The sequence below is a fragment of the Hypanus sabinus genome, chromosome 2, assembly GCF_030144855.1.
Source record: "Hypanus sabinus isolate sHypSab1 chromosome 2, sHypSab1.hap1, whole genome shotgun sequence".
In the NCBI taxonomy this organism is placed as follows: Eukaryota; Metazoa; Chordata; class Chondrichthyes; order Myliobatiformes; family Dasyatidae; genus Hypanus; species Hypanus sabinus.
The window spans coordinates 157,939,127-157,955,957 of NC_082707.1; the positions used below are offsets into that span (position 1 = coordinate 157,939,127).

The window sequence follows — 16,831 nt, forward strand, 5'->3', positions numbered from 1 at the left end:
AAAAATCGTTTCAGCACAACCCCACTGCTCAACCAGCGGACTTCAGTGTGGTAGGGTAGGCCATGTCCAATATTACTTTCGGACAAAAGAGTGTCAAATTGCTGATGGTTGAGTCGCTTGGCTCTAATAAAATTAACTGTTTTTTTTTTGTTTTTTTTTTACTGTTTTGATTACTATATCCATGACATTGTCCATGTTCAGGCTCCTGCTACATAACGCCCCTTGGTGTATAATACAATGAAAATTCCAGAATTCCTGCTCTGGTTTCTCTATCTGAACTTTCTCTTAGAGTTTCGCAACAATAACTGCCTTTTTCCTGACCATGGATGGTGCACCACCTGTTGCCACGCTGACTGCATGACGGTAGTCAACCCCCAGTCTGTCCAAGGCCCCGATGAGGCTGGAGAAAACATTGTTCGTTGTTGTGGTGTTTGTCATGGGCACCATCTCCACAAATTCCTCGGCGATGATCAAAGATGCATCAACACCATGAAGAAATATTCCCAGTTGAGCTACATCAGTCATGTCGGTGCTCTCATCAATTGCAATAGAGAAGACAATAAATGACATCAATTTGTCTTTCAGTTGACTGTTCAAATCTCCTGCAAAGTCCCCGATTCTCTCTGCCACAGGATTTCTTGACAAGCTGATATTACCAAAAGCCTGTCTCCGTCTCAGAGCACACCAGCTCAGCTGCCATCAGCCTGCATGCTTTGATGAATTACCCCTCTGAGTATGGCTTTGATGCAGCAGCTATTTTGTTGACAATAATATCACTGGCCTTGACAGCTCCATCATGAGTCTCTCAACTTTTGGTGAACACCGATTGCTGTTTTTTCAGAGCTGCTTCAAGCTCATTTACCTTTTGCGTTCTGAGTCGTCCTGCGTACTCGTCATATTTTTCTCCATGTGACGTCTCATAGTGTCGTTTAATATTGTACTTTTGTTTGCCGTTGACCTCACAGAAGAAAAAAACAATCTTTCTAATTATCGTTGAACATCTGACCTTCAATGTCAACTTTTCTTGGAAAGTATTTTGGACCACAGCAGCAAACAGTCTCAGCCTTGTTGCAGGTGTTACTTACCTGAGTACTCTGTGTGTTTATACTGTATCTGATGACGTACCTAGGGCCCTAGTGGTCTTCAGTGCAGGGTGGTAGCTGCTTATGCACAGCGGGTGATTAACTGCCACCTATTGTACGGCTGCCGTACTGATACATAATAAATGGTCATAAATATTCTTTTTTTCCCCCCAAATCATCCCACAGGCCAGACTGAACACCTTCATGGGCCGGATGCTGGCTGGTAGTTTGACACCCCTGAGCCAGGACCTTGTGCTTTGGCTTTTGGTAGGGTCATTCATACCAAACAGGTCAAAGGGTAGAGGCTAGACTAAGAGTGGTCCACTGGCCCTGCATGTTTGGGGGTTAAGCTCAGGGCTAACAACCCTGACTGGTAAAACAAAACTGCTACAGAAACAGCAAAGTAGAATCCTTCTATGTCTGTGTGCTATGGTATGGACAGACAGATGAAGGACTTTGCAACACACTAAGAATGTTGGAGGAACTCAGCAGCTAGGCAGCATCTATGGAAAAAAGCACAGTCAACATTTCGACAGGACTGGAGAAAAAGAAGAAAGGTGGGGGAGGGGAGAGAGAAATATCAGGTGATGGGGAAACCTGGAGGGGAAAGGACGAAGTAAAGAGCTGGGAAGTTGATTGATGAAAGAGGTGGAATACTATGGAAGAAAAAAAAAGGGGGGAGGAGCACCAGAGGGAAGGGGATTGGGAATGGTGAAGGGGGTGGTGGGAGGGGGCAATACCGGAAGTTCAAGAAATCAGTGTTCATGCCATCAGGTTGGAAGCTATTCAGACTGAATACAAGGTGTTCTCCCTCCAACCTAATGTGGCTTCATCATGACAGTGGAGGAAGACATGTATAGACATATCGGAATGGGAATGGGAAGTGGAATTAAAATGAATGTCCACTGGGAGATAATTATCCTCCTGTACATTGGTGAGACCTGGCATAGTTTGGGAGACCACTTCGCTGAGCATCTATGCTCTATCTGCCAAAACAAGGGGGAATCTCCCAATGGTCTCAACAATATAGAGGAGGCCACACCAGGAGCATCGAATACAGTAAATGACCCCAACAGATTCACAGGTGAAGAGTCGCCTCACCTAGAAGGACTGTTTAGGCCCTGAATGGTAGTGAGGGAGGTGGTGTAGGGGCAGGTGTAGCACTCATTCTGCTTGCAAGGATAAGAGCCAGGAAGGGGATCAGTGGGGAGAATCGAATGGACAAGGGAGTTGCATAGGGAGCTAGACCCTGCGGAAAGCTGAAAGTGGGGGGGAGGGGTTGGGAAGAGAAAAACGTGGTCGGTGTTGGGATCCCATTGGAGCTGGCAGAAGTTTCGGAGAATTATTTGCTGGATGTGAAGGCTGGTGAGGTAGTAGGTGAGGACAAAAGGAACCCTATCTCTGATAGGGTGGTGGGAGGATGGGGTAAGAGCTGACATGCACGAATCAGAAGAGATGTGGTTGAGGGAAGCTTTTATCTAATCCAATGGTTGTGGGATCACTGAGCTCTATCTATTACATGGTATTTGGCAAACAAGTAGTACTGTGTTACTGCTCTGTTCAGTTGCCACCTCATTTTCAAGCGCTGCTAGTGTTTTTTCCAGCATGTTCTTCTGTGTTAATCAATCAGGATTTGTCTTATGGCTTGATTGTATTTGTTGAGCAAGAGGTATGCAAGGTAATGAGGTTATAGGCAATGGTAGATTAAGTAGTATTTACCCAAACATTATACATGGAAAAGCAAAAAGGATCAGCAAGAAACTGAATATCGCTTGAGTGACATTTTTAAAGTCAAGTTTAAATTATCCGTGTAAATTCTTGCAAAACTAAGGAGATAGAAATTTATCATTTAGTTTTTCAGTTGTTCCACAATTCAATGAGATAAAATACATTCTTAGTTAGAAATCAAAATAAGTTTAAAATAATTCAGAAAAGTTCAGAATTGAGAAGATAAATATTAAAGCATACTTTCTTTGCTGTCGATAGCCTGGCATATCCAAGAGAGATTTCCGGGGGAAAGATCTAAACAGCTTCTGAACCTGCTGTTTCCAAGACAATAATCTTTTCTTCTGTGTTTCTGTAAAAGCCTAAGAGGAAAGCAAACAATTCTAATTAAAACTGCAAAATGTCATTACACTTGTACAATCTAAAATTATTGTTTTCACTTAGTCAACATGTACTAATTAAACATTATTTAATAATAACAGGATTTTTTTTAAAAGAGTTGTAATATTTATTTCAGGTCTCAGTAGAAAAATTCCTGGTTTCTTTTGCTTAAATCAGTAAGGAATCATGCATTAGGTTTCACATTGATCTGGTCAGATATTTATGTCGATACATAAAGATGCCAGATATATAATAAATACCTACTTCAATTTAAGAACCAGCACAATAGTATCTTTGAAAATTATTTACTGAAACAATATAAAATAAATTTAATTTCTATATATTGGGATTTATGAAAGTTAAATAAAATAAATGTAATATATTTAATAATATATTAAATAAGAATGTTGTCTCTTTTACATGGAATTCAGAAACACATCATTTGACAAGCAATCGAAGCAACCCAGTGTGTACACTCTGAACACCCACAGAACATAAAGATATGTAGTACCAGTAAATCTGTTGAGGCAGAACTGGCTGCAGGAGTAATATTGGCAGGATACTTTTCTCAAAAATAAGTTACAAAACTTAAGTTACAAAATATCTTGTATCCATCTAGCATTACTTGAAGTACATCATTTTTGCAGAATTGAATATTTAACTATGAAGACCAAAGCTGAATAACCCTAGGTACGTACTGGGTATTAGCACATTTATAACAACTTTTTCAGAAAAAAGGCCATTATCAATAACAGATATTTTTGAAAAATACAGTTAATACAACTACAAAAGCAACTAAATAAATCTAAATGGTAACTTAAAGTTTTAACACTTTTCAACATCTTTGAGAGATCTATGGACCTGGACCCCAGGATGCCATTGTTCCTCTATGCTGCTAAGAATCCTGCTACCAACTTTGTACTCTGCTGTCAAGTTTTCTTATCTAGATTCAACTCTAACTCTCTAACTGCTATTTCTCTGCTCAACTCCGCACATTATCCATAAACTGCTGAAGCCTATGGCAATCTTCTATACTATCCACACCACCAACCTTCACATGTTATCAGAATTACATCTAACCCACTCTTCCACTTCCTCATCCAAGTCAATTTTAAAAATCACAAAGAACAGGGGTCCCAGAACAGACCCCTGTGGAACACCACCAGTCACTGACTTACTGACAAGAATACCCACCATCTACCACCACCCTCTACCTTTGTGGGCAAAGTAATTTGGAATCTAAACAGTCAAGTTTCCATCCCATTCATCCCATGCCTCCTGTCTTTATGGATGCAGCTATCAAGGGGAACTTGTCAAATGCCTTACTAAAATACATGCATACCACATCCACCACTCTATCTCCATCAATTTGTTTTGCCACTTCCTCAATTAGGCTTAAAAGGCAAAACTTGCCCATCATAAAGTCATACTGACTATCCTAATAAGATTACACTTCTCCAAATGTTCGTAAATCCTGTCCTTAAGAATGCTCGCCAATAGCTTGCCCACCACTGAATAGACTCACTGGTCAATAATTCTCAGAATTTTTCCTATTGCTTTTCTTGAATAACAGAACAACATTTGTGATGCTCCAATCCTTGTACTATTCCAGTGGGAAGAGAGGATGCAAGTATTATCGCCAATATCCCAGCAATCTTGACCCTCGCTTCAAGTAGCAACCTAAGGTACATTCTATTCAACCCTAGGGACTTAATTATCCTAATTTTTTCCAAGAACTCCAAAAAGTTCTTAACCTCCACATGCTCCAAGACAGTACCCTGTTCTATATTAACTCACATTTGTCAAAGTCCCTTTCATTGGTAAACACTGAAGAAAGGTATGCATTAAGGACCTCCCCTTACCTCCTTCACCATCAGGCACGTATCTCTATTATCGCTCATAAGTCCTAACCTTACTCTCATCATCTCCTGTTCTTCATGTATGTGTAGAAAACTTGGGGTTTTCCTTAGTCCTACTCGCGAAAACCTTCTCACCTCCCCTTCTAGCTCTCTTAAGTCCCTTTTTAAGTCCTTCCCTGGGTACCTTATAATTCTGAACAGCATCGTCTGACTTTGCCTTCAAAACATTCACTACACTTTCTTCCTGTTGACTAAATGTTCCACCTCTTGTGATCCCTTCATCCTACTATCCTCTCCCTGTCTCAATGGGACAAATCTAAATAGAACCCCATGAAGATGTCCCTAAACAACCTTCACATTTTGGCTGTGCTTTTCCCTGAGAACGTCTGTTCCCAGTTTACGCTCCCAAGTTCCTGTCAACCACCATCGTCATTAGCCCTCTCAGTTAAATACTTGCTCATATCGTCTGTTCCTATCCTTTTACATATAGATGCTAAAGATTAGGGAGTTGTGAGAACAATGTCAAAAAGACTCACTCGCTGAGACCAGGTGCCTGACCATGTTCATCATCCAGTACTAGACTTCCACCCCACTAACTCAGTTACAATCATTTGGTGGTACTGCTCTATTAGCACAGATTTAACTGCTCCAAAATAATGCTGATTATTTCCTATTTAAATGGTGGTAGCTTCAGAGCTCCATCAAAAGTATTTTACAGTGGGATTAAGAAATTAGCAGGCTTTTAATTGCAAATGCAAGAATTTTGAAACTTCAAAGTATTCACACTAAAATTAAGCAGTTTGTTTCCATCAAAGAGAAAACTACTTCAGAAACAACTTCAGTACAAATAGAGCAGTATCATGATTGAAAAGGTTGCATAAGCAATGTTTAAATATTTTGATTACAAGGTAACAAAGTCCAGCAGGAAGAGGTTATACTGCTTCCTGACTCTGCTTTGCTAGTAAATAGAACTGTGGCTAATTTGATCTGTGGCCTTGGTTCCATATTCCTTCCCAAACTACATACCATTGATTCTTTTACAGTCCAAAATATATTTCAGCCTGGAACACATTTAGCAACTCGGCATTTACAGCTCTCCACGGTAAAAAAAAACAAAGGGGAAAGTCCTCTTTGGAAAAGAGTGTGTGTCGCTCCTTTTCATCTCCTTTCAGGGGCAGGCAGACCCTCAGTCCCTGGGGGTTAGTGCCAGCTACAGTCTCGGCTGGATGTGCTGCGGCACCGACTGTGTCTCTTGGTCTCCCGACGTTCCTGACCCCAGCTGTGCTTCTGCTTCCTTTTAGACTCGCGGCCTCGCTCTGCCTCCTTCTCCCGCTCCTTGGCTCGTTTCTTGTGCTCTTCTTCCAAGTGTCATTATCAATTAAAACATGTTGTTCCAATACGATGTAGGCTCATTAGCCTCATTGCCAATTTGTTGTGCATGTGGCCTGGCTACACAACAATGCTATTAATAAAAACACTGGAGACGGGAGCTAAGTTCATGTTTCTTTACTGGCACAAGCCAAACTCGGCACACACGTACAGATCAATACGCGCCTAATATTGCATGCAATAACATGTCCCTATAACATAGAGTAGTCCCTTATTATACTGTAGGCCATACAGTACACTACTAAATGGAGTAACTGGGTAATCTTGGAGTGACACATCAAAAAAATAATAAAAATGTTAAAAACTTAATGTTTTCTTCAATATATAGTTCACTCTTCCTCCCTGGTATGTTAGATGCATATGACAGTAAACTACAAGGAAATAGCTAGCCCCAAAATGATTTCAAATTATATTACGAGAAGTGGATGGATAAATTTGTAAATAGGTTTTTCCAAATAGATTAAATTGAACAGATTGTTTAAGTTTTCTTTTTAAAAAAAATTCTCACCTCATGAGCTACACATTTGTCAATGAGTTGCAGGTAGGAACTTATGTTTTCTTCATCTGGTCTGGATACAAGCAGTTGTGTACATACTGTAAAATAGAAGAGTCAAATATTACAAAGAATGGCACTGGCACTGATAAAAGAAACAACTTCCAAGGGTTCTATACACATCTTTGAAAACTAAGGCAAAACTTAGTTCTAAAGCATGACCACTACAGTGGACATATTTGCACAAATTCCCATCAGGGATTTTAAACAATCATTGACTGACCATGCAAGAGGAAGAGAGGAGATAGGAGAATAATGAAAATGAGTGAGAATGAGATTAATATAAATGATAATCAGAATGAGAGCACTGTAAGAAGAAGACTTGTATAACAAGAATGAGCAATAGAGAATTGTATTCAAACATTCAGAAAAGAGAGCGTTGGGGACATCTGGGAAGAGAATAAAGGAAAGAGTGGCAGACGGATACAAGTAAGAAACAGATAGTCAAAGACCTCAGGGTAGATAACAGGCTGAAATACAGAAAAACAGTAACATGTAGACATATAAATATATTGTATGTCGTGAGACTAAATTTTGATATAGAAATATGCTAAGAATTTGGGGGAGAAAATTATCTCTCATGACAAATTAAAGACAAATAACAAGGAATTAAAATAAATTTTAAGACCATATAAAATTTGTTTCAAATATTGGCTGGGGATATGAAGCATAAGAGTCAACAGTGACCCAAAATAAAGTTAAAAGCAAGAGAAATTAATTTTTAGAAACTGTTTAGGAAGGAGCTCAGGACCACTCTAATTGCATTTCCTCGTACTTTTTGAATTTTTAAAAAATTTAAACCTTTTCTAATTATTTCTTCAATATAGCATGCTTTCTGTATTCTATTGCACAAAATGAAATCTGCTTCATACATAGACCATTTCTTTGTTTTTTTAAATGATTCACTAATATCCTCTTCATCCCGAATAGCTGAAATCTTTGTACAGTCTTATCACCTTAATCACCTCCATACTAAGCACAGAACCAGTCACTCAAATCAATTACAAATTATGCTGAGTAATTTCTCAGAGAATTTATAATACACCAATATTTTTACAATTGAGTACACAGAACAATGATTTAGCTCAAGTTTAAATTGATACTTGCTGTTTAATATTCATTACAACATTTGGATAGTTAGTTATCACTCACTATTCCATTTTTAAATGTATGTATTTGTATCTCAAGCTCTCAGTTCTTCCACTTCATTGGACATATTTGCTATTTAAAAAGTTGTAATTTATCTTTTGTCACCTCCCATTTTCCATTCTATTCTGACCCCAACACCAATCCACCATAAAATGTGAAAATGTGAAATATGGGCATACTTAGCAAATCTGTAGAACAGTAACTTTAATCTATAAGCATCAACTATACTGTAAAAGGACTGTGCAAATACTACTATGAATAAATAGCAAAAAATAATGAGCATGAAACAACAATATAACAGAGTCCTTAAATGAGTGTAGCTAACCTCATTTGTTCAAGATCCTAATGGTTGAGGGGTAGTAACTGTTCTTGACCCTGGTTGTGTGACTCCTGAGGTACCTGTATCATCCACCTCATGGCAGCAGCGAGAAAAGAGCATTGCCTGGGTGGTGAGGATCTTTGATGAACACTACTGTTCTACAACAACCTTTCCTGTAGATTTGTTCAATGGTTGGGAGGGTTTTACCCATGATGTACTGGGCTGAATCCAATACCTTTTATAGGATTTTCCTCTCAAAGGCATTGGTGTTCTCATACCAGCCAATACTGCAAGCAGTCAGCACACTTTCCACCACATATCTATTGAAGCTTGCCAAGATTTTCAATGATATGCTGAACCTCTGCAGACTCCTGAGGAAGTAGAGGTGCTGTCGTGATTTCTTCGCAATAGTATTTATATGATGGACCCAGCACAGATCTCTGAGATAGTGACACCTCGGAATTTAAAATTATTGATCCTCTCCACCTCTGAACTTCTGATGATTACAGACGCATGGACTTCTGGTTTCCCTTTCCTGTTGTACAGTATCAGTTCCTTGGTCTTACTGACATTGAGTGAGAGGTTATGCTATTATATCATTCAGCCAAGTTTTCAACCTCCCTCCTGTATGCTGATTCATCACCACCTTTGATACAGCCCCCAAGAGTAGTGTCGTCAGCAAAACTTGTATATGGTGCTGGAGGTGTACATAGCCACACAGTCATAGGTATAAAGCAAGTAGAGCAGGGATCTAAGTACACATCCCTGTGGCACTCCAATGCTGATGAAGACCATGGAGGAAATGATTTTGCCAATCCGAACTTACTGTGATCCAGAAGTCAGAAAATCCAAGAATGGATTGAGGCCCAGGTCTTGGAGTTATTGATTGGTTTTGAGGGGATTATGGTGTTAACTGCTGAGAGTAATCGATAAAGAACATCCTGATGTATGCATCTTCACTGTCCAGATGTTGAAGGGTTGTGTGAAGAGCCAATGAGATAGCATCTGCTGTAGACCTGTTGCTCTGGTAGGTGAATTGGAGTGGATCCAAGTCACCATTCGGACAGGAACTGATATGCTTCAACACTAGCCTCTCAAAACACTTCTTCACTGTGAATGTTAAGTGCCAGTGGGCAATAGTCATTTAGACAAGTTACCATGTTCTCCTTGGGCACGAGTACGATTCAAGCCTGCCTGAAACAGGTTGGATACCGTACAATGCCAGAGCCACTTGGTCAACACAGGTCTTCCATCCAGACCAGATGCTTTCCTTGGATTCACTCTCTTGAAGGCAGCCCATACATCATCTTCAGATACTGAGACCAAAGGATCATTGGGAGACGTGAGGGTGCACAATGGTTCCTCCCTATTCTGGTGGTCAAAGCGAGCATAGAAGGCATTAAGCTCATCGAGAAGCAAAGCTCTGCTGCCCTCTATGTTGCAATAGCATTATAAAAGTATCATAGCATAGTGATCTTTCTTCTATCCATGGCAATGTTAACAAAACCCATATTAAAAGAACGAATTGAACACAAACCATTCTGTAGAAATACCCCATACACAAGTTCTAAGTCACATCAAAAACTGTTCTGTGGAGACTAATAACTTACTGTACTTTCTCTCCATCATTTTACACTCCAGGCAGTCTTCTTAATAGATGCATACACTGGACTTCAAGAAATGTTTGAAGGATCAAGTATTTAATACTTTGAGTTTTCCAGTGGTTAATTAAGAGCAATATATTTCAATAAATTATTGCAGACTAAACTCAATTTGGACCTTAGAAATTTTTGCCTGGTGGTTAAGAATTCCCACATCCCAGCTCTAACTTCAAGAATTTCTCCATATACTTTACAAATGTCCACAGGGATTTCGGCTCCATCATCTTTTCATACCAAGTCCCAGATTCCCATCTAGTATCTAATTGCTTGCAACAAGGAAATAATACGTCAGAGGTAACACGTCAAAAATCCAAGAGGCAGTCAATATGCATGGAAGAAATTGAAAATGATGTGGTACTCATTTCAAATATGAACTGTTATAGGAAAAAGATAAATCAACAATAATGTATCAAATATATCAATAGCAAAATGAATTGCAATTGAAATAAATATAACTTTGCAAAATTTCTTAGAATGAAAACTAAAATAAAGCAAGTAAATAAATTTGTCCATTGGGTGTAGTCATTTTGGCCATCAAATAATGTATAGAACATGTAAATATCGTATTCAGTATAGAATTCAAGGGTGTATGGACATAATAAATAGGTTAATATCGGTCGTGTTAATAAGGGAATGGAAATGTTTCTTTAAGTATAAAGATGAACAAATGAACCAAGCAACTGAAAAAAGTATTGGTTAGGTGCTAAATTTGTGCCTTGAATTCTCTTGAATGATGTGAGAAACGTGCTAAAGAACTTTACAAACTGTTCACAGAATAAAGGGGCAGTCACAACCTGAGCTGTGATCTGGAAAAGTCGATTGCTATACATCGAGAGGCAAGGAACCAACAGACAGAATATTTGAAGATTCAGCCATGTACACAGAGAACAGAGTTGGAATTATTTGGTCACTGTTCTTCAAATTTCAAACTCTGAAGGATTCTTACACTTATCCAAACTGTCCCCATAAAACTAAGATGTCTTATGCATCATACTCATTTCCCACAAGAGGCAAGAGTGTTAAAAAATAAGGCCAATCAGACAATAAAAAAGCATCTGGAAAGCTTGTAAGACGTTACTCACATTAAATAATTAGTTTATGTGGTTTAATTAGCAATCCAACAGGATAATCAGTTTCAAAGATAAATGCAGGGGATGCATGTTTAAACACTGATGCTTTGTGTAAAAATACAAGACACCTAATTTGAGGTTGTTATCTATTCATGGCCATCTTTGTAAGTTGGCAAAGCAGCCAACATATTGGAAAATCTCTCATCCCTTACAATATTATTAATACTCTAATAACCAGTCAGATAGACATGAACCATTCATTATGGATTCACTGATATCTCCTAGCAAGATATTCTACTGAAACATATGACAGACAATTTTTAGCTTACATTGAAAACATTTCAAAGCTTGAATGTCAGCTGTAATTAGAACTTGACAGCAGTGACATTAAATACTCATGTAAGCCAATACATTGCTTGACTGTTTATCATAGACTTTAAAAGGCCTGCACACTCATCAGGGCCTTCATCTCAGTGCCGTAGTTTTGTTTTCTTATTCTACCTTCTAATAACTCAAAAGAGCATATTTAATTAGATACCACAAAGCACACTATAAATGATTAAATATTTTTGTATTCACTTTCATAATGCAGGGAAATAACATGAACAGTTTAATAACTAGCAGGCCAATCTGCTTCAGTGAAATTAGTTGACAGCTAAATACAAGCAGTCCTTGGGCTATGTAAAGATTCCATTCTCTTAGGCATTTTTTTCTAAAATTGGAAATTTCTATTATCTATAGCAATCCATATTGCAACTCTGTGCACACTTTATGTAATTCTTTCATTTCATTCAATAAGCATAACCGCTCAGAATTACCTAAGCACTATCATGTATCTAATAATTATGAATACCATGAAACATTTTATTATTACTACCAACTTTTAATGCTTTAAAATGTACGGGTGGAATTGATATAAAGTTAAATTTCCACAAACCAAGTCATTCATAATACAGGTATTGAGGAAATGAAACCCCTCTGTATTTTTACAGAGAGAACCACAAGTGTTTTCTTTGTCTGGTGAGGGCAGAATGTATTGCTTCATTCCAAAGTCTCCACCTCTGACAATCCAGCAGTACGGTATCAGATTAGGCTATGCTTTTATGTTTCTGAAATGCAGCTTGAACACACAACCTTCTGACTTGAAGCCAGAAGTTCCACTGTTGATTAAGCCTCTTATGCAATCCTGGATCAGTACATCATCATTAAGACAGTAAAATTCCTCCTTACTCTATCTCAACTCCAAACTTTACCAAGAGCCTGTCCTATGGCACTAATGTAAATTTTCCCTTGTGCAATTTTAGTTATCCTTGATATCTCAACAAGTGGGAACTGATTTAGGGGTAGTTTTGAATCTCAAACCAAATCCCCAAGGAACAGACTTAGCAAGTGTGTACAGTCAGAAGACAGAATCTTTCATCCAGCTGACCTTGACTGAATTTAAAATTTAGGCTCATATTTATATGAGGAACACTGTCTCATTCAATTGTATCTATGTATGGTTTGAAGATACTTAAATTTGATTTGATTTGAAGGGTTTTGAAAATCAACCCCTGGCATAATAATACTCAACGCAACAGAGAATTCCAGTGAAATACCCAAAATGCTGGAGGAACTCAGCAGGCCAAGCAGCATCTTTGGAAAACAATACAGTTGATGTTTCCGGCTGAGACCCTTCAGCAGAACTGGAGAAAAAAAAGGCGAGGAGTAGATTTAAAAGGTGAGAGGAGGGGAGGGGAGGAAGAAACACAATGTGATATATGAAACGGGAAGGGGAGGGATGAAGTAAAGAGCTAGAAAGTTGATTGGTGAAAGAGATACAGGGCTGGAGAAGAGGGAACCTAATAAGAGAGGACAGAATGCCACGGAAGAAAGAAAGGGGTGGGGGGGGAGGCCTTACTCAGATTGGAGGAACAACACCTTATATTCTGCCTGGGTGGCCTCCAACCTGATGGCATGAACAACGATTGCTTGAACCTTCCAGTAATGCCCCAACCCCCCCCTTCACCATTCCCCATCCCACTTTCCCTCTCTCATTTCATCTCCTTGCCTGCCATCGCCACCCTCTGGTGCTCCTCACCCCTTTTCTTTCTTCCATGGCAAGTAACAGCTCCACTGGCTCAGGTTCTATTCTGATCTCTGATGTTGTCTCTATTAAGATTATCCCAGATGCTCCTGTTTCCTGAAAAAGGAGCTTAATGGCTATATTAATTGTTGCCTTCAAGATTCCACAGTTATGTTAGTTGTTAGGTTAATTGCCTACAGTAAACTACTCCTAATGGAGGTGGCAGGTGAGAGAAATGGGTTTGCATGCATCTGAGTGTAGGCTACAGTGAACTAAGCGGGGGAAATGGGGTTGATGGGATCCTTTGTAGCTGGCATATACTCACTAGGCCAAATGGCCTCACTCTGTGAGAAGGAAATATCGAGGTCTCACTGTACATCTGTCTGAATGTTACCAAATCGTTCTTTAAAGTTCTGAGTCCACTGATTAAATTATTATTCATTACTTAAATTATTATTCTATCTTTTTTTTCTATTTGAGAAATCTTAAAAATTAAGGCTTACCTTTACCCATGACTCTTGTAAACTGTCCAGGTAGATCCCCTTGTGGAACAACAGCACTGCCTGACTCACCCTCACACCCTGTGACGCTATGTTGCTGAATTCCACCTGCAGCAGAGTCCTTCACATCAGAAAGCCGACTTCCTAAGCTGCTGTCTGAACTCATGATAGAGGATTGAGAGTCAAAAGTTTGGTTTTGTTCACTTGTGTTCTGACTATGAGAAAAACTGTAAGGTTTGATTGGAGTTAGAATCATTTGGTGCAGTTCCTGAAGTGCATTGCGGAGATTGCCACCTTCAAGGATGTCCTGCGCAATGGATGGAAAATCATAAACAGAATATTGAAGCATATGGAATTCTTCATAACATCGGTTAAGAAAATTAATGTTTTAAAATGCAGTTTCATTTAAAAGTATCGTTATAGAATAATTAAGATATTTCAGAAAATGTGAAATTTCTGAAACAAAAAGTATTAAATTGGATATTTGAAAAATCTTACCCTGCATTACAGTAACTTATTTTAAATTTTCAAATAATTACGCAGATTTCAGACATCTGAGAGTAGCTAGACATTTCTAATCAAGCCAACATTTTTATGAACTTACACCACATTAACAGGGAAAATTCCACAATATCTTTTTCTACATCCATAGATCAAAACATCTTCTGGCTAAAGGAGAAGGCCTGGTAGTTAAATATACTGAGTAAGTTTTATATGGATTTTTGCTCTCTTAACATTCCTGACTTGTGTTCAGAAGAAAATACTGGTTTAATGAAAGGACAAAGTCTTTTATTAACATGCACTTTTATATTTACTTTGGCAGGAATTAATAATCATCTTAGAACATTGTACCAGTCTGCAGGGCAAGTAGTCCAAACCATACACTTAAATCTGTCCAAATTGTTATCTGTCTTTGCAAGATTAGCAACACATTTTAAACAAATGAGCTTAACAGCTATATTAATTCACCCTATCAGAGAAATCCTCCTTGTATCATTCAATGACTTTCCTGACTTTTCTGTGACACCAGGTCTTCTTTAAGGACAGATTCTATCCCATTCTCATAAAGCTCTCATTCAGACTTCTTATATGATAAAGATGAACTCTTGATCTTTCAATTTACTGCATCATGGACATTGTACTTTATTTGTCAGCCTGCATAGTGATCTCTCTGGATGGCATACAAAGGCTTTTCACTGTGCCTTGGTATTTGTGGCAATAATAAACCAATTACCAAAACCAACTTTATCTTTTGCTTAATTTTGATGAAGGGTGTCAGACCCAAAACATCAAATCTTTCTCTTTCCATGGATGCTGCCCGACCTGTGAGTCTTTCTAATACTTGTTTCAGATTTCAGCTTCTGTATTTCTTTTGCATTTTATTTGCCCTTTTGCTCTGGGGAAAAAAATCCAGAATTTGAATATTTATGTTATTTTGAAGTACAGGAATCCCTTAACTTACAAATATTTCATGTATGTATTTGTGGTATAATGTCATTGTTTCTTAATGGTACATTTCCTTGATTCATACGGCTGTCTTCACTATGATGAGAAGTGCACCAGTCACCCGTAATGAATTTCATGATTCTTTCCACATAATTTTCCTCTGTTAAAATTGTTGAGAGTGCTGCATTCTCTCCGTTGAACTCCATCACAATTTATTCTGTGCATCTTTCAAAATAGCTTCAAAACACGCCAGCTGTTTTGAGGACAATGCTTGCTATAAAGGCTTGCAAATAATATTTGATCACTAATACTTGCTTGGATGTAATTAACAGAGGGAAAAAAGAAAGTCAGTACTTAGTGAACATTAGCTGTGAATCCACTTAAAGCACTGAGAGTGAATACAATCCTTAACAACACAGACAAAATAGTTCACATTTAAAATATTACTCTTGGCAGAGATATTATAATGGAGAGAATGGAAAAGGAGCTGTTCTAAATTCAAAGATCATTGTGGAAGAATCATGGAAAGTCATGAGATGTGTGATGGACCTTCTGGAAGTGTTGAGACGTTCAAGGCAAGCCATTATGAAACACCGGCATTCTGAGGGAAAGGTTGCATGTGCAGATACCATGGAGTCAAAACATTTTCTCAAGGAGTTGGAATACTGGAGATGTCTAATTTATTAACTGAGCATTTAATGTGGACTTTATTGAAATAGAGTACTCTCATGAGAGTATGTGGCAAAAGATTAGAAAACTCTTTCACGCATCAGGGAAGTCAACAATTCCCTTGTTCTTCTTCATGGAGACAATGCAAAGGGCAACTATAAAGCCTATGCTTCTCCTAATCTCCCCACTCAGAAAATCTGAGTTTAGAGTCTAAAGATATTCACAGGCCAATTTTCCAGTGCTGAGATGAACGAACATGAATACTTGGATAATAGTACTGCTCCTTCATTTTGTTTCCTTTCTCTTTCATCAAACAATATTGTATCAATGCCTTGAACAACTGGCTTAACAAAAGTATCCTCAGGCAGGGTCTCAACCAAAACCTCAATTCCTCTCGCACCAGGAATGCAGTGTAAGCCACTAAATTCCTCTACCAATTAAGGTTTTGTTTGCAACATAAAAAACCTCAGCTAACAAATGCAGAAGGTATTTTCTACACTAAAAATATTTCATCGTTACAATCCACAGACAATTCTGTCACTGTTTTCAAGGCATAGCACCTGCAATGCATAATGGGACATATCATTTCAGAGTCAAGTGGCAATAAAAAAGCCTGCCACACAGGACACTCGAAAGTAGAACAATAAGATTGCCAGTAACTGAATCTGTTGGGATGATATTCCTATGCAATAATGATTTGGCGTACACACTAAAATTATAGCCAGAATGTGGAAGTGTTTCTCAGATGGTTTTGTCAAGTTGGCATACAAGACTGGCTTTGATGAAATAGGCCAGGATAATGTGGAAATATTACTGGAATCTTAAGGAAAGAGAATATAAGATTATACAAAAGATAATGAGAGCTTGAGCAGCAAAAATCAAAACAGAAAAAATAAAAAATCCAAAACACAACCGTGACCAGAAGGCTCATTAAGAAAAAATTCTGAGAAGCTCCCTGCTGCA

At 38.4% G+C, this 16,831-nt stretch overlaps 1 protein-coding gene across 4 annotated transcripts in view; it reads right to left on the bottom strand.

Moving 5' to 3' along the window:
* The window catches only part of samd4a (sterile alpha motif domain containing 4A), a 181,965-nt gene that overhangs the window by 27,620 nt on the left and 137,514 nt on the right, over positions 1-16,831 (bottom strand). For all 4 annotated transcript variants that reach the window (XM_059957729.1, XM_059957735.1, XM_059957721.1 and 1 more), the window contains 3 exons: positions 13,757-14,060; positions 6,945-7,030; positions 3,051-3,169 (listed from right to left, as the gene is read on the bottom strand). In XM_059957729.1, the coding sequence (XP_059813712.1) occupies positions 3,051-3,169; positions 6,945-7,030; positions 13,757-14,060 (509 nt within the window). The remainder of the gene's footprint in view (positions 1-3,050; positions 3,170-6,944; positions 7,031-13,756; positions 14,061-16,831) is intronic.